Source organism: Octopus bimaculoides, chromosome Z (assembly GCF_046866305.1).
Source record: "Octopus bimaculoides isolate indiv1 chromosome Z, ASM4686630v1, whole genome shotgun sequence".
Classification (NCBI taxonomy): Eukaryota; Metazoa; Mollusca; class Cephalopoda; order Octopoda; family Octopodidae; genus Octopus; species Octopus bimaculoides.
In genome coordinates, this window is record NC_142944.1 from 29052370 (window position 1) to 29076060 (window position 23691).

General features: G+C 35.0%; 1 protein-coding gene across 1 annotated transcript in view; it reads right to left on the reverse strand.

Annotated features, from left to right (window-relative positions):
- Nucleotides 1-22658, reverse strand: part of LOC106880831 (FHF complex subunit HOOK-interacting protein 1A) — a 50362-nt gene extending 27704 nt beyond the window's left edge. The window contains exons 1-3 of the mRNA XM_052973665.2: nt 21824-22658; nt 17244-17402; nt 3770-3856 (exon numbers count right to left, since the gene is read on the reverse strand). Of these exons, the coding sequence (XP_052829625.1) occupies nt 3770-3856; nt 17244-17402; nt 21824-22597 (1020 nt within the window). The 5' untranslated portion in view covers nt 22598-22658. The remainder of the gene's footprint in view (nt 1-3769; nt 3857-17243; nt 17403-21823) is intronic.
- Between the last annotated feature and the right edge of the window lie 1033 nt (nt 22659-23691).

Below are 23691 nucleotides of genomic sequence, written 5' to 3' on the forward strand. Positions count from 1 at the left end.
GATGGAGTAGAAAACTGCTCTCTTGATATGAGCAGTATTGCAATAGATTAGGCAGAGAGAGGAAATTGTGCATCTGTAATAGGTTAAACTTTAAGTCAACAGACCTATGATCAAAGATGTTCTAGCTGTGATCATTCAATCTTTTATTTAGGACTACATTGTCTAATGAAAAACATAGTAGTTAGTATTCGTGGCTATAACTGTTGTTGTTTAGCTCCATATTAGTTATGATCTGCAAATCTATAATCAGTGGTATTCCACTCATGACTCTGTCAATTTTTGAAATATAGTGAACCTAGAACTACATGTAATCAACTCTTATATAACTATTGTTTTTGTTTAGCTCCAGCTTAGTTCTGAGTCAGCAAATCAATGATCAAAGGCATTCCAACTATGATTATTCCATCTAGGACTATATTATCTCATTAGTCAAATCATTGTCAGTTTGAGCATGCAGATCTACCATCAAAAGCATTCCAGTTATGAGTGGGCTGTACATCTTTTACAATCAGGCATAGAGAATCTTGGACTACATTATCTAATGTGTCTCTCTGTTAAGACATTGGATTAACTTGAAAGAGATTTCTGGTAGACTAAGATGCCACAGATAGAGGTTGCTTTGTCAGCTTATAGGTTTGTGAACAATGAAACAGGTTTTAATGCGAAGAAATATGAACAAGTGATGGGTAGATAGAAGACTAGTTAGTTGAGTAACTAACAATCTCCAAAACACAATACTGACCATATAAACTGGGGAGTCAAGTATTATAATTGGTAAATAAGATAATTCCTGTCATTTCAGAAAAGAAATACAATTAATATATAAACATTATATACATATATAGAATACATGAATGCAAAGATGTAATATAAATACGCAATATTTATAATAAAACAATAACAACAATGATAATAATTGTTTCCAATTTAGACACAAGGCCAGTTTAGGGATTACACTGACCTCAGTAATTGGCTGGTATTTAATTTTTTCAATTCTGAAAGGATGAAAGGCAGAGATTACCTTAGCAGGATTTTAATAATTTCTAATTTAAGATACAAGGCCAGCCATTTTTGAGGAGTTGGGGTGATTTGATTAAATTGATTCTGGTACATGTGCTTTATTTTATTGGCCTTTGAGGAATGGTTGGCAAAGTTAATCTTGGCAGGATTTGAACTCAGAATTTAAAGAATGATGATGATGATAAGGATAATAACAACAGAGATGATATGGTTAACAATAGTAATGATAATAATATTAATCCATTCTAACTTTGGAACATGGCCAGTAATTCTGAAGGAAGGGAAAGTTGATTATATCAGCCCAGTGCTCAACTAGTACTTATTTTATTGATTCTGAAAGGTTGGAAGGCAAATTCAATCTTAGCGGAATTTGAACTCAGAACATAAAGCCAGAAGAAATGCTGCTAAGCATTTTCCTGATGCACTTATGATTCTACCAGTTCACTTTATTATTAATATTATAATTGATATGCTATAATCATCCAAAGTATTAAGAACAACATAGCTGTTATCTACTCCAGGTGTCTGAGTTGTGCCCAGTGCATAACATTTACAGTAATGTAAACGTCTGAACACAACCTGCGCTACACAAACAACACACAAGATAAAAGCTAATACAACCAAAGACTCAAACCTCATAAAAAAATGTACTGATACAATACAATATCCCCCACCCCACAAAAAGATGCAGCACACATCACCCCACCAGCACAGAGGTGCAACAAATGATGCAATAAAAAGTTATAACATCTTTATTTACTATGCTACTGATGAATGTAGGAAAATGTAAATCACTAGAGGATGAAATTTCCATAACTAATAGACACCGCAGTGGAAAAAAGTACATATAATGCTTGCAGATATCTTAATCAGTAAGACCAGCACTGGCAATTAGCTCAGTATTTGTAACATCCATTGTTGATTCATCAGTGGTCTATTATAGGTTCCAAAATTTGAATCCAGTCTAGTAATATGTACACAACCAAAAATACAACATATGGAAATTATTGGAGATGAAATGAATCAAAACATAGTGTAGATATAAATACTGAAGAATTTGTTCATCTCTAGAGATGAGGTTAATAGTCTGAAAAATACTAATCCATAAAAACTCATCACAGACATTTTATAATATAATGGTTTCAAACCATAGGAACAAGGTCAAACACTTATGTGTGGTCACCAAGTAACTGAATGGTACTTCATTTTTCTAAACATGGAATATTGAAAGTAAAAACGACTTGGATATCCAACTATAGAAAATCTGACCCAACAAATTCCATCTGATCTATGCAAGCATTGGACAATGACGATAATGATAATGAATTGTAACAAAATCTAAAAATTCAAGAGAAGGGTCAAGTCAATTACATTGACCCCACTATTTGGCTGGTGCTTTATTTTATTCACCTTTCACTGGAGGGATGAAATGTGAAGATAATGTCAGCAGGATTTGAACTCAAAATGTAAAATGTCAGAAAGAATACTGCAAGGCTTTTATTGATGCTCTAATGATTTTGCCAACCCACCACCTTTACTACAGTGACAATGATGACAGCAGCAACAGTAGTGGTAGTGATCATCATTTCAGATGTCAGATGTTAAAGCTTTGTGCTTGACTCAAAACTCAATCATTGTGACAAATGGTGGAAAGACATGTCTCACAAAAAGCAACCACACCATTCAACTATTGTTGTTATACAGGAATCTTTTTAAATGTAATTCAGTGTGTGCCAGTGATTAACCAGTTATGGCATTCTGAAAAACCTCAGGAGTGTGTACTGGTTGCAGATGACCGTCTGATCATTGGGACCTGTCTCTTCCACAAGACATGAAAGAGTATGTGTTCTAGACTGTTTAAATGTTTCATGAGAGAAAGTATGGTGGTCATGCAATAACATACCACAGAAATAATGTAGATTTAGCCATCTCCACCTGATTTTTCTGTGACAGTTTTCCCTTAGTCATTTTCTGAATGAAACTGGTTACCCTGATTATGACCTCTTCTTAATTTTCATCCACCTAGAGATCTGTCCAGACCTGCAGGTGGAGAAAATACCTTAACCAGACTTGCAATCCAGCTGCAGAAGCTACTCTCTGAATGGACATATCTTTCAAGGTACCAAGTGACAAGCCCACTGACTTCTTCTGATTAATGTGTGCTTCTGTTTTTCATCACCTACTACTCTTCCAATAGAGTACTGATGTGTCTAACATTATCATAAATTTCATCTAGTATGAAAATATGGCTCTTCTGTGTTCCAGCTTGAGAGAAATAGATCTCAATTCTTTCAAATTTTGCAACAGTGGCTTGGAAACTAAACCTACAGGAGAGATGAGAGTCAGTATTGTTGATGGACTGTGAACATAATGCAAAATGGTTCCAAGAGATGACAGTCTGATCACTTATGGTCAAACAGCTATGATTAAACTGATGCTGCTGTATCTTGTCTCTGAAAGCATGACTGAAAACAGCTGCATTTAAGATAGCTGCCAAGTAGAAATGGTCACATGAGTCCATTGAGTGACTATTATTTCCTTCTGTCTAAATGCATGTGCTTGACCATCAAAGAAATGGTCAAAATTCATTCTCTTGCTTACACTTTGTATGTGATGTCTTGCCTAATAATATTTTTTAGTCTACTTAGGAACTCCTTCTTCAGTCTCTCTTTATGAAATAAATCCAATGCAAGTGCTTCAGCTTGATGTTGCTAAATGATTTAATAAGCTTTAACAAAAACATACATACCTGGTGCAAAGCTGCTCCAAGAACAGGAACAAGAAAGCCATTATAAATATATTTGACAAGCTGATCACGTACCAGTGGGTGGGCAATCTAGAATCATAGAAAATGAGAAAATCACTCACAGAATATGGGTACATGTATGTCACTGTGTGTAAAAGTATGTTTTGATAGAGTAACATAATTATATATTTCTTTTCTTGTGGCAGTCTTGAGGTTTGAACTCTCTTTTAAGAAGGCACAATTGAAATGTTTGGTTGCTTGTTTAAATCACACACACACACACACACACACACACACACACACGCACGCACACTTATATTACATACATACATATAGTTTGTAGAAAACATAAATCCGAAAGAAGAAGCACACTCTAAGATGTAGAGCAGTATATATTAAAAGTGGGTAAGGCCGATTTATGGGTTTCCCATCCATAAAGGGTTTAGCTTTATGGTGTATCATCAGACCCCAAAACCTGTTAGCCTGGGTTCTTAGGCCAACAGGTTTTGGAGTCAGATGATATGCCATAAAGCTAAATAAACTCTTTATGGACGGGAAACCCAGGGTAATCCCATAAACCAGCCTTCCTCACTTTTAATATTTATACCTCACACATTTTATACATATAGGTCCTGATATACCTGAAATGGAGAAAATTGGTGTATTCCTAATGCAGCACTCAACACTAATCCCTGGCTAACTACACACTTGTACAGGAGTCTTCAAATTTAACAATAACAGACAAGAGGATGTGCACATGGAATGTATTAGTTTGATGGTCAGTAAAGAGAGAGAGTTTTTGATGTTTCGAGCATAGCTTTTAGTCAGAAAGGAAAAGTCCAAAGCAGGAAAAGAAATTGCCAACAGCAAGTGTGTAGTTACATATATATATATATATATATATATATATATATATATATATAACCACATAACTGACTAGGCTATCAGATGTTGTTACACATTGGTGATCAGATTGGAATTTTTGCATTGTTTTAGCCTTCAAACAAATGATACCATACTGCTGGTTAGGCAAGCAGGCCAACATTCTCCACTGATCAAAAATGGGACTGGAGCAATATGAAATGAAGTGTTTTGCTCAAGAACACATCCCACTGCCCAGTCAGAGTATCAAACCCACAATCTGGTGATCATGAATGCAACTGCCTAACCATTAAACCACATGCCTTCATGTGTGTGTGTATATATATGTGTGTGTGTGTGTGTGTGTGTGTGTGTGTGTGTGTGTGCAGTGCATGTGTGTGTGTGTGTGTGTGTGTGATGGTGGTCTAAATAGGGACAACACTCTTTTTGTAATACCCACTAATAGCAAATTTCTACTTGAAAGAACTCGCAAAAAAATTAAATTCTTCTGTAACTTTTACCTCGACTTAACTTTTGAACTAGGGACTAAATCTGTTAACTTCTTAGATGTCTCGCTAAACATAAAATCAGGACTATACTATCCTTATAGAAATCAGATGAAACCACTAGATATGTTAGCAAATTCTCTAATTACCCAGCTCTGTTATTAAATCTTTAGCTAAAGGGGTTTTATGTAGAATTACGCAACTTTCTGTGAATGAAGATATCTTCAGTTCATGCTCTCACTTCTACAATTCTGCTCTTTCAAATGCAGGATATGAACAGGAAATAATATCTGCAAACAACAACAGCAACAATAATAATAACAAGAGCAAACCTCCACCAAGGCAACACCAACATCCTCTCAACGATTAACTGGAGATGATTTTTAAAATGAGAATATCTGAAATAAACTCAATGGCTCTCACAAATGAGAATATTGAAAATGAACCTGACCGCTTTCAAAAATTAAGTGAAAAAAAACGGAAAAATAATTCAGAATCCTTGTCTGGATCGATCCCAAAATCTAATCAGTTTGTGCGAATCACGAGGCCAAACATCCCTGAAAGTTTCATCCGAATCCATCCAGCAATTCTTGAAATATCTTGTCCATGGACAAACAAACAAACACGACTGTAAACAATAAATCTGCCTTCGCTAAGACGAAGGCAATAATAATTATAATAATATGAGAATTATAACAATAATAACATTAAAAATACTACTACTACTACTACTACTACTACTAATAATAATAATCATAATAATAATAATAATAATATGATAAAAAGAGGAAAGAAAGCAGCCTGCAGAGGATTGTGGTTACCATCGGGTGAGACCATGGGTGAACCTGATGGTAGTGGGTATAAATATTTAGGGATTTTAGAGCTGGTTGAAATGGAAGTCAAGGTCAGTGAGGCCTATCAAAAAAGAGTGAAGATATTGTAGAAATCCAATCTGAATGCCAAAAATTTGATTACCGCAATGAATACCTGGGCAGTTGCGATGGTCAGATACAGTGCGTCCATCCTCAAATGGACTAAGGAGGAAATATCAACACTGGATGGAAGGACGAGAAAGTTGATGACACTGCATGGGGCGCTACACCCTAAAGCAAACGTAAACAGACTGTATATGAAAAGAAAGAATGGTGGCAGAGGACTAATTAGTAGAGAGTATTGTATAAGGAGTGAAAAGAAAATGTTTTCTGAGTATTTGATAAATAGTGATGAAGACCTGCTGCAATATGCTGCAAAAGATATAGGTGTAAAAGCAGATGAAATGATGGATAAGGCAGAGTTTAACCAAAGAGCTGAGGAGAAGAGAAAAGAAGACCTTCTTGAGATGAGAATGCATGGACAGTTTGAAAGGACTAACACAAGATGTTAAGGATAAAACAGCATCGTGGGCATGGCTTGAGCGATTTGATTTGAAGCATAAGACCAGACTTCTGACAACCAGAAATGCAGACTCTGTGGAAAGAGTGTGGAAAATGTAACCCATTTGGTAAGTGGATGTGAGAGCTTTGCACAAAAAGAATACAAACGCTGCCACGATAAAGTGTGTGTGTATCTTCATTGGCTCTTATGCCGTAAATACCAATATGAAGTAACAGAGGACTGGTATGAGCATGTACCAAGTAAAGTTATGCAGGAAGACGGAAAAGTAACGATACTCTGGGACTTTGATTTTCAGACGGATCGTGTTTTCGAACACCGTCGGCCGGATATTGTCATATTGAATGAGAGAGACAAATACTGTCAGATCACTGATGTAGCCATACCAAATGACATGAATGTTGCGAGTGAAGAGGTTGAAAAAATCACCAAGTACTCCGAACTGAAAGTGGAAATGGCTAGACTGTATGGAATGCGAGAGGGTAATGTACAATTAATACCAGTGGTGATCGGAGCACTGGGCTCAATGACATTGAAGCTTCAAGACTTCTTAAGGCAACTGGAAATCCCATGCCAGATTGATGTCTTGCAAAAAGCAGCCTTATTGGGTACAGTGCGCATCTTAAGGAAAGTATTATCTGTCTGAAGTTCTTGTTGTAACTTGACAGGTGCACTTTTACCAACACTGTGTTACGAAGGAATAATAATAATAATAATGCTAATAATAAATTTGACCGTGTAGTCAATACTGTCGGGTATATGCACTATGAGCAAGGCTTACGAGGAAATTAATAACTATGCTGCAAATACAGGCAGTGACCATATTGGCAACAATACAAATAAAAATGAAGATAAATTTAGAAACAAAAGTTCTTCACTCAAACCCCTATCTAATTATGGGGGATAGGAAGTATAGCATATACAAAGGTAAAAATAGGAAGAAACATGACATAATATGGTACAACCCTCCCTTTAATTATATAATGGATACTAATATAAGTGGAAAATTATTTAGTGTACTAAAGCACAACTTCACAAGTATTACCATTTATTCTCCCACAGAAACAAGAGTCTCCTACTCAACACTCTGTAATTTAGGTACTATTATAGCTGGCCTGAATAAGAAACACTTATCCGTGGCCAGATGTAGTAATAATACCTCTAGCACCACAATAAAAATTGAAGTTGGAAAAACAATAACAATAATAATAATATTAATTCATTTTATTGGCCACAAGGGCTAATATCAATTAAAGACATATAAGGACAAAGACAGGACGAAGGTTACAAAAGGTTTTGTCCGAAAAGGTAGGAAAGTTCGTCTAAACAGAGGAAGAAAACGGAGAAAGATATAATAAATAAATAGATAAATAAATAGATAAATAAATAAGTAGAACTCCCAAAGGGGGAGGCGCTTCGAAAAAGGAAAGGTTACACATGGAAAAACCCATAAAACCACGGGAGCCTGGTCAGAAAAAATAAGAAAGGGGTATAGAGCCCTTTCTCCTTTTACATTACCTTTTTTTTTTTTTTTTTTACAGGTGTATTCTCAGAATTGGTCCGTTTATACTGGCCATTTTTCCAACAGTCACCCATCTTTCAACGAATTTGCTATGAGACAGCACTTCCCTCTCTACTCTCATCTGCCTTTTCAAGTGGAACTTGAAATAATAATATTAACATTCCTACTTTATCCACCAACAAAAATACTATAGACAACAACACCAACAGTGAGCTTGTATTGCCAGTTAGTAGATATGATGATGCTGACAACAGCCAGCCAGCCAGCCACTAATGTGGATAGCAGCTGTACAAACTATGCCACAGTAACCAATAGTGACAGCTTAAGCTCACACAACACCCCTTCCTACAACATACTCTCCACTAGCAGTAATGATAGCCCACCTATCCCTATTTATGTTACTGATATGCTAAACATGCAGAACTCTAACACTGGTAATCACTCCATTATACCACCCACCTTCGACCCTTTAGTGTCACTATCTGAATGTCAAATCTCTTACAGTGCCAACAGTCTCCGACCCAGGACTTGGCAACTAATTTTAATCATAATAGCATTGATCATTGTAATATAAACCCCACCAACTACCATGTGAACACAGGTAAATCTCTTGAGCTTGAACTATTATGCAATAATAACATTAGATCATGTACCAGTAACAATAAATTTCAAGTATTAGAAAATATTGGGTGCAATTGTTTAGACAAAACATCTTTTCCGCTTTCAGGTCAATGTTTAGCGGAAAATGTGGTTTACAAATGTGATGTTATAATGAAGACCAATACTTGTACCTATATTGGCTGCTCTGTAAACCTCAAGGGGCACTTATGCAGCCATTTTTCATCTTTTAAATTATAACATAGGGCTGGCAGAACATCTCTAGCTATGAAGATTTGGGGGCTCAAAGAAGACAATGTTGAATTTGATTTAAGTTGGGACATCATTAGGGTCTCTAAACTGTACTTAAACAGTAGATATGGATGCAGACTTTGTTGCATAGAGCTATTTGAAATCTTAAAGAGATTTAATAGTGAAAATCTACTAAATAATAAACTAGACCTTTGTCTTTTCTGTATACATAAGGCTACTTGTATGTTCAAAGACTTTAAGGACATTAATCAACCTAGGTTCAATCCAATTTACTTCCTCTTTCACTGACCCTTAGCCTATCGATCTACCCATTCATTTCTGAACCCTCCTAGTCTCATTTTCTCTTTACCAATATCTTCTCCGTTCTTACTATACTTGCTTTGTATGCTATATTGAAGGAACTAACCATTCTATCTGTGATGTACCCAGTATTATGCAATAGCAATGACAATAATACCTAACTTCTATTAATTGTCTGCATACTCTAGACAGTTCGTTTTCATTTCTACTACTTAAATACTCCTTACACCAACATACAGTTTTGAGCAGCCCTTGTTATATAGAAGATAGAACACATTATCCAAACCTCGTATCCATGACTAGTCTTGAGTTGCTTCACCTGATTCACACAAAGATGATTATACCATCCAATTTTGATATCACTGCCACCTGTTTAACATTCCATAGTTAATCATTAGACTTCTCCTTATCACTGGCCTTCCTGATTCTGATCTGTTACTTCCTCTAATCCTTTACTAGGTGTATTTCATTATATAACCCCATCCTGCTTTAATTTAAAATTTTTAAATTTTAAGTTTAAAATCCTTATTGAAAAGTAGCACTCTACTTTACTATAACTTTAATTCCATAAGTCTGATCATATTTGATGGCCTCCATACTCCCCCCCACCACCACTTTCAACCAATATCCACCAAATACTCCTAAATTTCTGTGTTTCTCTATCTCCCTCCCCTAGTCATTTACCATTAGAAAGAAACTCTCATACCTTGACCCTTTCGTATGCCTATCAACTCATATGCTTTTATTTTTATTTTTATTTCATTTTTCTTTTTCTCTCACCCTTATGTTTGGTTTATCTATCTTCTCTTTTTTCCCCTTCCCCTTATCCTTAATTGTCTTATAACCCTTTCTTACTTCCCACAACTCATAGCTTATCATAATAAATTTTCTCCTATAACTCATTCAGGCCTACCTGTGTTCTAGTCTAGCAGACTTCTTCTCACCCAAATCACTGACCTTAGATTTCAAATTACACACTTTAAAGAACTACATTCTTACCCTAAACTGCCAACATAGTTGCTCATTTTCCCACTCATAGCTGGCCTTGACAGACATTTCCCTGCTGTATTAATGGATATTCTTTTCTTTTGTAAAATTACTTCTCATCGGATGATTATGGTCTTTTATAATGATGTAATGTTCTCATTCTTCTACTAAAAGTTATGTAAAAAACACCTGTAATGAGCTGACAGTTATCCATCATTTGTTATTATTTATTTTGATTACAATACACCAAGAAATTTACAACTTGTCAGACACCCTAGAGCAGCATTTTTCAAACTTTTCTGGTCATGACCCATTTTATTTATTTCACAACCCACTGAAGGGTAGGGATCCTCAATTTAAAAAATGCTGGTTTATATTCTGTGCATTGTACCCACTTGCATCTTTTTCTTTCCTTCTTGTTTTGTGACTAATTTTATTTATCTCACAACCCTAGAGTATATCAACAACGTACTACTCAAAGTTATGTGTAATTTGTACCAGCCCCTTAGGCATTAAATACTCATAGGGTTGGTTTTCTCTGTACACAACTGAAATATCCTGTCTTATATGTTGACTCTCACCAGCCATAGGCCGGAACCACAGACATTACCCAACGCTACCTGGTGCACACCTTTTCAAGTACCTGATTCTAATGGGATCCTCATCTTACTTCTTACACACACATATATATACATACATGTGTGTGAGTGTTGTGTACACATATATACATATGTGTGTGTGTGTGTGTATATATATATATATATATATACACACAGATGCATATATATACATGTGGGTGTATATATACATATGCATCTATCTATCTATATATATATATATATATATATGTATATGTATGTGTGATGTATATATATATATATATATATATATTCCAAATCAAGTGACTATAATAATCCACAAAGAAAGAAGATCAAAAGTTGAAACATCCTGGCTGTATAGAAAGGGAATGGTAAATTAAATATATAAAATGGAAGTTACCTATTGTGATCAATTTTAGATGAAGCTTTTTCAATAACAATAATTAGCCAATAATTTTAAGCAGAGAATATAAAAATATCTGGCCTTTGACTCAAGTAGGCAGATAATTTTTAATTAATTTTAAATAAGGAATTTGTGACATACTAATTTGATAATAAATGTTGGATAACATTATCTGTTATCTGTGTTCATAATGAATGGTTTTTCTCACTCTCTGTCTCTCAATATATATGTATATATGTATACATACATACACACACATGTATGTATGTATGTATGTATGTATGTATGTATGTATGTGTGTGTGTGTGTGTGTGTGTGTGTATATATATATAAAAATGAGAATGTGTGTCTGTCTGTCTGTCTGTGTGTGTGAATCCCTAAAACTTGAGAACTACGCAACCAATTTCATTCAAGTTTTACACATGCCTTACTTAGGGTTCCAGTTGTGTTTTAGTCAAAAAAAATTATTAACTTCTTGCAGAGTTCGAGCACACGGCAACATAATATCTCCTCCACTATTTAAGTATTACGTGTCAAAAGTGAAACAAAAACACTCATGTCAAATACTTTCATTTTAAAAATGAAACTATTCCACTAACTGAAACAATCACATTTCGATACTGTAGTGACAGATACTTTCACAGAGAGAGAAAGAGAGAAAGAGAGAGAGAGAAAGAGAGAGAGAGAGAGAGATGTATATGTATACATATACATGTATATGTACACCATTTCGATACTGTAATGACAGATACTTTCAGAGAGAGAGAGAGAGAAAGAGAGAGATGTATATGTATACATATAGATGTACACGTATATGTATATATATATATAGATCTATACATACATGTATATGTATACATATGTGTAGATGTATATATATATATAGATGTACATGTAATATGTACACATATATACATATATACATGCATACAGATATCTATACATATATACACCCATCACACACACATACACATGCACACAAACACACACATTAGTCATTTGTTTTCTTATCCAAAACTACGTCAAAAGTACTGAATGGATCTTTATGAAATTTGGAAATTATATTCTTTGCATAACGGCCATAACTCCCATGAAAATTCATATATTTTTGATGTTGATGAAATTTTAACCCGAACATAACAGATGAGCATTATTTAGAAAATGATGTCACACGTTATCGAGGCTACCATTCTTTCTGGATGTGCAAAAGGGGATGACGTCTTTATTCCAAGAATTCCTCTTACTCCATCAGGAGCAGACATTCCTTTTACATTCAGAAGACTACAATTCCGCCTTCGTGTGACTTTTGCCATGTCCATAAACAAATATCAGGGTCAAACACTGTCTGTAGCTGGTCTTCTCTTGGAAGAGCCCTGCTTCTCACATGGACAACTGTATGTTGGCTGCTCAAGAGTGGGCAGCAACAAAAAACCTATTTGTATATGCTCCACAAGGGAAAACAAGGAACATAGTTTACAATGAGGTGTTATAATCACAACAGCAAGAAAGTATGTACATGATCACCTTCTTTTACGAAACTTCATTGACTTTCATATATTTATATTGATATACATATATATACGTGTGTTTGGGTGCGTGTGTGTATATACATCTCTATATATAAAGATGATGCATAGTCTAGACGGCGTTTTTAGATTTCATTATTCTCTTTAACCCGGGCAACGCCGGGTATTTCTGCTAGTATATATATATATATATATATATATATATATATATATATATGTATGTATGTACACACACACACATGTATATCTGAATATATATATATATATATATATGTATGCATACACACACACATATATATATATCTATACCATCATCATCATTTAACCTCCACTTTCCATGCTGGTATGGGTCAGACAGTTTGACTGAGGACTGTCAAGCCAGGAAGCTGCACCAAGCTCTAATTCAATCTAGCAATGTTTCTACAGCTGGATGCCCTTCCTAATGCTGACCACTCCAAGAGTGTAGTGGGTGCTTTTTATGTGCCACTGGCATGGGAACCAGTCAGGCAGCACTGGCAATGACCATGCTCAAATGGTGCTTTTTACGTGCCACTGGCATGGGAGCCAGTCAGGCAGCACTGGCATTGACTGCTTTTTACATGCCACCAGCACTGGCCTCCACCATGCTTGTATGGTGCTTTTTATGTGCCACTGGTACGGGTGTCAATCAGGTGGCACTGGCATTGGCCATGACTATGATTTCATTTGACTCAACAAGTCTTCTCAAGCTCAGCATATTGCCTGACAATTGGAAGGTACCTGTAAATGGGCCAGTTATGTGACACTGACATCAGCTACGGCTATGATCTCACTTGGCTTGCTAGGCCTTCTCAAACACAGCATATCTCCATAGGTCTTGGTCACTCGTCATTGCCTCTGCGAGGCCCAATGTTCATAGGTCTTGCTTCACCACCTCATCCTATGTCTTCCTGGGTCTACCCCTTCCACAGGTTCCCTTCACTGTTAGGGTGTGACACTTCTTTACACAGCTGTCCTCATCCATACACAACATATGACCATACTAGCGCAGTCATCTCCTTTGCATACTACATCTGATGCTTCTTATGTCCAACTTTTCTCTCAGGGTGCTTACACTCTGTCGTGTATGCACACTGACATTACACATCCAGCGGAGCACACTAGTTTCATTTTGTTCAAGCCTACACATGTCCTCAGCAGTTGCAGCCCATGTTTCACTGCCATATAGCATGGCTGTTCGCACACATGCAGTTTACTTTTCACTCTGAGCAAGAAGCCCTTTGTTACCAGCAGAGGTAGCAGCTCTTTGAACTTTGTCCAGGCTATTCTTATTCTAGCAGCTATACTCTCAGAGCATCTATCCTTGCTAATGACTTGGTCACCCAAGTAACAGAAACTATCAACTACTGGCATGAGAATGAATCTGTTTTCTGTACATCTTCAGTGTTTATTGCCCCTGTGCATCTGCCACACATGAAAATTATTTTCCCAGTTAACCTTCATTTGATATTGCTGCACCTCTTATGTGTCCATAGCTTACATCAGGTACATCTTATGTTGTTTCTACCTACACCTTTTCTATAGATCGCAAATTTTGATTCAAAGTGGTTTTAGATGATGATGATGAGGAGGAGGAGGATGAAGATGATGATGATGATGATGAGGATGAAGATGATGATGATGATGATGATGATGATGATAATAATAATAATATTTTGGACTTATAGGTATGAGTTAGTGTGGAATAGAGCACTGGCACAGTTTGGGCTACTTGTTGTCATCTGCAGTTGTGGTATATTTCTGATGGATCTACTTCAGGAACTCCACAGTGTCAGTTGGGGAAATTATATTAAGTAATGAGAAGATGGATTTGGTATTAAACTTTATTCTGTACAATGTTTGTTTTGACCCATCTTGCTATTGTTCTTTATATGTGGGGCTCTGTTCAACATGTGTTGCATCCATTTTGCATTTTGGGTCTCATCAGGTACATCCATAAAGTTGTGTCTCACTAAAGATCTTGGGTGTCAGCTGCCATGTTGTTATATGTTTGTCTTGGTAGGGGATGAATAAAACGCAAACAAGACTACAGAAACACAAAAATTCAAATATGACAATAGAAATCTTGTCCTGTTTAGATAAATTAACCTAATCAGCTTTTGCTTTCATAACTAATTAGAAGAAAAAGAAAGTAGAAGAAGAAAAGAAGAAAAAAAAAAGGAAAAATAGGAAAATTAATACTTAGTCAAACAGTTTTGTGTACATATATATACATACATAGAGAGACGCACACACACATCTATATACCCTACACATGTTCATAGACATACTCTCACACTTGTCTGTATGTGTATATATATATATATATATATATATATATATATAAGGTTGAGGAGGGTAAAATTCTTCAACCTTACCTTTGCTCTCTTTATCTTTTTATTTTTATATATTTACATATATATATTTCTAAGTCTCTCTAAAGGAGACTACGGCAGCGGTACTGGAAATTAATAGTTATCGCCAAGCCAACATGGCAGTCCCAAAATTAGGACGAAAGCTGCCGTGAATTAGCTCCAAGAAGCCATCGCCTCTAGCTAGCTATGTGACACACGAACCTGTGTCCTTTATAACCTTCGAACAGGGGAGGTCAGCAGTGTCCCCCTGCTGGTTTGGCATCTGCAGACTAGACTAGTTTCAGGGTGTTGCCCCTTGTCAATGCAGAGTAGCCAAGCCTTAGCCAGGCGGCGCTGCTGACTATCTGCTCGAAGGTTACATATATATATATATATATATATATATATGTGTGTGTGTGTGCATGTGTTTTACACATATATACATATACGTACACATGCTCACACCAACATATACCTTCCTACACATACACAAAGACATATGCATGTGCCTACATATACATGTGCAACACCCACACATACACATACATGTGCATATGCAGACATAAACCCATACACAGGCACACTCATATATATATATATATATATATATATATCATCATCATCATCGTCGTTATGCATATCTGTACATGTGCACAAACAGACATGTATGCATTTAGACAAGCCTGCCTTCCCTTTTAGATTTACGCATGTCCACTTCTCCATGCATCCCTCAAGCTTGCTAGTGTTTGTTGGTACATTTTACTTATATGCATCTCCATTGTAAGGTTACATGTCTAAATACAAGTAGCATTCACATGCAGCCCTTCCTTGGTATAGGTTCCATGGTTGCAGTTCATGAGGTTTTAACTTGTGATGGTAGGGGTTAGGATTAATCTGAATTGTTGGTGAGGTGTGGTTTATTTTGTAGTGTGTGAACGTGAGTTTAGCAGTATGCATGCATCAGAGTAGTCATTCAGTAAATCTGTTTATAAGCTGCCCCTTTGTTAATAATATTGACAGTGACTCCTTGGAATATAGCTGGCATTTCTGGGATAGTGTATTATAGGAACTCACATGTTTAATTATTGACCAGGTTGTATTTTGCCTTCTCTTCCTTGAGTTGCCAGATGAAATTGGCCAATGATGCTGTGTACCGTTTAAGGATTTTTTGAAAGTTGATGATGTGGTTGAAATACCAATTTTTGAAATTAGCAGCTGATGCACTGATATATATGTAGGAGCCTCCTCTAGTATTTATGGTGTACTTGTACACCACATTTTGGGTCATGCATTGTTTGTCCAGAGGGCATTTCAATTGGTCCCTGCATGAACATACTTGGTCAGTTTTTTTGTTTGCATGTGTGCTGCCATTACCAGTCCAATGGGTTCTATTTATATTATTGCTTGTGGTTAGCCTATTATTATTTTTATTATTCATGAAAGCGATAGCTGATTGGGTCATTTTATCTAAACAGGACACAAGATTTCTATGCATTTTATTCATTCTATGCATTTTATTCATTCCCTAACTAGATAAGCATATAACAACATGGCAGCCGATACTGAAGATCTTTAGTGAGACACAACGTTATGGATGTACCTGATGAGACTCAGACTGCAAAATGGACACAACACAACATGCTGAACAGAGTCCAACACATAAAGGACAATAGCAAGATGGGTTGAAACAAACATTGTACAAAATAAAGTTTAATACCAAATCCATCTTCTAGTTACTTAATTAATATAACTGTGTGTGTGTGTGTGTGTGTGTGTGTGTGTGTGAGTGCTTGCTTGAATGTTTAAATTCTGCACTTCGTATCAAAAAGCAGTGAGCTACAGAGGGTAAGAAATCTGTTGGCATTCACTGTAAGCAAATTGTCCACTGGCTCTGTACTTTTGAAGTGGTGTAGTATGAAACCCTTCTTATTTGAAAACAGGGAAGGGTTAGGGTTTGACAATGAAGCAATACCTCAGTGATATGTTTTAATGTGAAAAATACATATAGCTCTAAATAGTATTATTTCATTTCTTACAGGACATGTTATTGTTTATATCATTGCACAACAAAATAAACATATAAAAGTCACACACACACACAAATAATCAGAGAACTCAACAATTAATATATGATTGTACCTGTAAAACAGCATTGCAAAATTCTAAGGAGTTTAGAAAAAGCATCAAATCAGGAATATCTTTGCAGTCTTCTAGCGTCAAGCAATACCAGTCTTCATTGGTTATTGTTATTTTGCGTGGCAAGGAAGAAAACAGTCCACTTAGCCCTGTTGCCAGAACCTTAAGAAAGCAATACATTTTAATTAGTAAGAATTTCAAACTGATCATTAAAAAAAAAAAAAACAATAAAAAAAAGCAAGCAAATGTGTAGAAAAATAGCAAAACAATTCATATAAATAACTATAAGTAGGTTTCTTTTATAGGAACAAACTATGGGAATATAAAGCAAAAATGAACTATTAGAAAAGGAATAAACACACATATTTGTGTGTATATCTGAGTAAATATTCATATAGATATTATTATAATTATTATTATCAGCAGTAAATATAAATAATTGATAATAACAACAACAATAATATTAGAGGCCAGCAAGCAATAATAGTGTTAAATTGCTATACAATAAAAATTATAATTATAACAGAGGGTACATGAAACACCAGCTTGCTAGGTATAAAAGCTAAAAACCTCAAATAAGCTACCAATCACACTGAAAAACACAATGGACCAGCAGAAATCAGGCAAATGAACAAAAATTTAAGAAACTAGGCTTAAAGCTGTAGAATTTCAGCAATCTGGTGCTTCATGTACTGTCTAATATAATTATAATTTTCATTGTATAGCAATTTCATGCTATTGCTGGTAGCTGACCACTAATATTATTGTTGTTGTTGTTATAACCAATTATTTATATTTGCTGCTGATAATAATAATAAAAATAATATCTATATGAATATTCATTTGAATATTTACTCATTTATATATATATATATATATATATATACTATGTAATGAAATTGTTTTGAATTTGGTGTGGAGCTATTTAATGCATAATGGATTCAGAGAGGCAAGTTGGATTTTTCATATTGGGTATTGTAAGACTTGCTGAAGAGAATTAAAGCATAGCCCAGAATTCAAAATCATGACCCAGGTATATCGATTACCTAATTCTACAGCTTTTAGCCAAGTTTCTTAAATTTTTGTTCATTTGCCTGATTTCTGCTGGTCCATTATGTTTTTCAGTGTGATTGGTGGCTTATTTGAGGTTTTTAGCTTTTATATCTAGCAAGGTAGTGTTTTATGTACCCTCTATTATAATTTATATATATATATATATATATATATATATATATATATATATATATATATATATATATATATATATATAAATATATATATATATATACACATATACATACACACATATATACATATATACATATACACATACATACATATGTATATATATATATATATATATATATATATATATATATATTACGGGAGATGTACTTGCATAGCAAGTGACCTGATCTGAGATCATGTGCTGGAACGAAAACAATTGCAGCATGGAAGGTGTTTGTAAGCCATTTAAGAAACACACAAAAACCGTTAGATTCACTTCAACATTAAAATTTAATTTGCCAAAATATTTTCGTCGCTTTGAGACTGCGACCTGTTCACTGACATGAGATGCAGTATGGAATTTTGCCAGTGAAAAGGTTGCGGTCTCAAAGCGACAAAAATATTTTGGCAAATTAAATTTTAATGTTGAAGTGAATCTAATGGTTTTTGTGCGTTTCTTAAATGACTTATAAACACCTTCCACGCTGCAATTGTATATATATATATATATATATATATATATATATATATATATATATATATATATATATATATACATATATATATATATACGGATCTTTTTTAAAACGGGGGCCACATTTTTCATTAATGTTTTACGTAGTGTTTTTGGTACCGAAAGACTTTCAAACTTCGTATACTTATCTATTTTGTGTTATAGAACAGAAAAATATTTTTGTATTCGAATTTATTTCATGTAAAGAATTGTCTTATTTCGATAATTTCAACCAATCACTGACAAGTATTCAGTTGTTTACATTTACTCCTTTGGCTGATTAAGCGGTGTAAAGCATATTTAATTTCCATAGCTTCGTTTTATTTGCTTTTTTCATTTTCTTTTTTTTTTCTTCGTTTTATTTGCTTTTTTCTTTTTAAATTTGCTGTTTTACCCTAACCCTAACCCTAACCCTATCACCGATAGAATTGTTTCAGAATCGTTTGTTTATGTAGTCGGCACTTTATGTATATCGGCTGAATGGACGTCAGTGATTGGTTGAAATTACAGAAATACGACAACTTTAACATGGAATAACTTAGGGATTTCTTTTTTTTTTAAGAAGACTAAGAGAAAAAGATGTTTTATATGACACATTCTACCAGTGTTCCAAGTTTCAAAGTGTTTCGTAAATGAAAAATGTGGCCCCCCCCCCCGTTTTAAAAAAGATCCATATATACAAATATATATGCACACATATACACACACCATCCTACCAAATATAAAACACACATAGACCCATATACACATGCCACAATAAACTCTGGGACCAATCAAAAAACGACCCACACACACAAACATATGTATATACACACAGACACATAGAGACGTGCACAGAGACAAACACACTCACATCATTCTGACCTCTAAGACCAGTCCCCAAAACCACTGAACCATGACAGATTAGCCCAGAAACAAAAAAATCCTTTTAATTCCACATTGCTCTTCCTTCCCCCCACTCCAACCAACCTCCCACACTGTCCCTTAAAATAGCAAATATTCCTTAGCTACACACAAGACAGAAAAAATGCCAAAAAGACAGGTCAGTTCCTCTCCAATTTTTTCTAAATTCTTAAATATATCTCCTTCTGTGTATATATATACTACCAAAGAAACATGATTTTTATTGAATTCCTAATACTTTGGTTGAAATACTTTCTTGTAAACTGTTTTTAACATTTCTTATTATTATCAAAGAATGTGTATATGTATTTTAATACTTTTGTGACAACCAGTGCTTAACACCACAAAGCTTTACATTTTTACTTTTGACAATCTTTTTCTAAAAAAGTGAAACAGGTCAAGTGAATAAACTTGTTTAAAATTGCATTTTCAAACCTTCTTTCATATATATTTTCACTCATGCAGTATCTTACAAATTTATTTTGTTATAGTTCTATGTGTGTGTGTATGTGTGTGTGTATATATATACACACACACATCATCATCATCATCGTTTAACGTCTGCTTTCCATGCTAGCATGGGTTGGACGATTTGACTGAGGACTGGTGAAACCCGATGGCAACACCAGGCTCCAATCTGATTTGGCAGAGTTTCTACAGCTGGATGCCCTTCCTAACGCCAACCATATATATACATATATAAATACATACACACACACACACATATATGTATGTATTATATATATATATATACACATATATAAATATATACATATATATCTATATATATATATATGTGTATGTATATATATACATATATAAATACATACACACACACACACACATATATATTTTCTTCATACATGTTCGTTGGACGTACATCCTGCCATTGGAACCAATCACACTAAACTTCGATTCATCACTAAAATGAACCTGTGACTACTGTTCTTCTGTCCAAATGACATGTTCATGAGTGAAATCGAGACAGGATCTTTGATTTTTCTTGGAGATCAGAAGTTTCTTTGCTGGTGCCCAAGTAAGCAGCAAAAATATCACAAAAACTGTTACTCAGAGTTTCACGTTTCCGTTCGTTGGACAGTTTCGTTTTGATTCTAAACAAAACTGTCCAACGAATGGGAATGTAAAACTCTGAGTAACAGTTTTTGTGATATTTTTGCTGCTTTTTAATAAAGCATATTATTCTACCTCTGGTATTCAAGTACTATTTTTTTCCACCTTGTTTCACATTTATGTGCTTACTCAGGTATATATATATATGTATATATATATATATATATACATATTTCCTCTCTCTCTCTCTCTCCCTTACCCCTGCATGGTCACAAGCTTCCGGTCACTAATCCTTTTCTTCCTTGGCTATCGCCGAGCAAACACGCGAACTTACTTCGTCCCCACTTTCAAGTTCGTGCCTCACAGCGTTCATATACACATAATTTTTCACGTCTGGCCGCATTGCCTTTTCCATTTGTTTTCCTGTCTTGTTTTTTGTCCGCCACTACATTCCTCCATGGCACAGGTTTAATTTGTGTATACAAATTTAATTTGCGTTCCATGGGGAGAGCCGTTTTAACGATACGTCCTACCCAACTCTTCGAAACGCCGGTGTTATAATGGGGGTAGCTGATGAAGTAAAATGTTCTCTATGTGGCTTGTGTGTTTTCTGTACTCTGGTTATTATTATTTTCTTGTCTATGTTTTGTTTGCAATGTCCTGTACCCAGATATGCACCTATATATACAGGTAGACGTAGGTATGCACATACCTGTACGTATATATGCATATACTCATTTATTATTTGTTTTTATATATATATATATATATATATATATGGAGAGAGAAAAAGAGAATATATATAATAAAGAAAAATGTTTAAAATATAATAGTGTAACAAAAATAAAATATGTAAAATCATACTTACTGGACAGTAGTCGCTTATGTATCTGCCAATGTGTGGGTATTTATTGGACAAAGCCATAATTAAAAGGAGAGCTTCACGTGCCTGCTGACCAACCCTTCCATCTCGATGGATGTATAGGATTAAAGAGAATATCAGACATTCAGCTGGCACTTTTCCTTCATCCATTGAGAAAAATGTTTCCAGTGTAGATGTCTGCTGTGAAATGCAAAGGCAGATTTGATGCAATACCTGAGCTAAGAGCTCCTCTACTTCTTTTGATTTTAGATATTGAGTACATGACGAAAGCAGCGTCATCAAAGGATGTACGATTGCTTTGTGTATGAGAAGTAGCTGCTCAGAGTGAGCTATTAGATGATAGAAGATTTTCAGTTGCTCACATATCAATTTTTCTTCCAGTTCATGAATCTGTCCACACCATTGACTAAACTTTTCAAAAGTGTTATCTTTTATGACTAGTACAAGAATAGGTCCTGGTCGTCCTTGGTGGTGGTCATCATCGTAGCTTTCTTCACCGGCAAGAAGTGTCATCATTTGTTCGAAGTTATGCATCACGGTCTCAACCTCATCCATGCTATACAGTTCTTTTAATAAGCCATCTGCATCTTCTATCACCATCCATGCTTGCTTCCAGTGGTTTTGGAAAACTTCAAGGCATGTTGCAGGGTCAGTTTCTCGTCGAGGATGCATTTCAGGAAAGCCATACTCATCTTTGTTTCCAGGTGGAAATGGTCGGGCTTCCTGCTTATTGTTACTGGTACGTTTAAACCAGTTCATTATGATAGAATCCACTGGAAACCCAGTGTTTCTAATTCTTCAAGCAAAACATAGTTGATATCTGAAATAGATAATAATAATAACAATGATAATAATAATAATAATAATAATAACAATAATAATAATAACAATAACAATACCACAGTGAATACCAAACACCATGGATATGTGACAGTGAGCTGCTAGGAAGATAGAACAAATATGAAACCATCATGAAGCAGGAATTAAGAATCCACAACAATGAGAGAAAACAATGTCTTAATGTAAATGATCTCTGGAAACTGAAAGATTTTTGTTATATGGAGTATATACTCTTTTACTTGTTTCAGTCATTTGACTGTGGCCATGCTGGAGCACCACCTTTAGTCAAGGAAATTGACCCCAGGACTTATTCTTTGTAAGCCTAGTACTTACTCTATTGGTCTCTTTTGCCAAACCGCTAAGTTACGGGGATGTAAACTCACCAGCATCGGTTGTCAAGCGATGCTGGAGGGACAAACACAGACACAAACACACACACACATATATATATACATATATATACGACGGGTTTCTTTCAGTTTCTGTCTACCAAATCCACTCATAAGGCTTTGGTCGGCCCAAGGCTATAGTAGAAGACACTTGCCCAAGGTGCCACACAGTGGGACTGAACCCAGAACCATGTGGTTGGTAAGCAAGCTACTTACCACACAGCCACTCCTGCACCTATATATATACAAAAAAATAGCTTCCTCTTAGACAGCAACATGTGCATAAAAATGTAAATGCTGCAATATTTTTATACGAAAACTGCAAACCTGTGAGAAAAATTTTTTAATTTTAAGTTTTAATTACATGTACATTCATATTTATATAAGAACTCTCTATATATGCACATTGTTATTTCTTCTCAGTGTCTTACTGATACACCAATAATAATTATAACTATGAAAGAAACATCAACACATGTCCATGGGTGATGTTCAGTTAAAAAAGTAAACACTGTAAAAATTGAACCTGTAACAAAATCAACCAAAACAGAAAGAACAGTGGATAGATAACCATAAATACTATGAAAGCTGATTTATGATTTACACACACTACTACACAACACT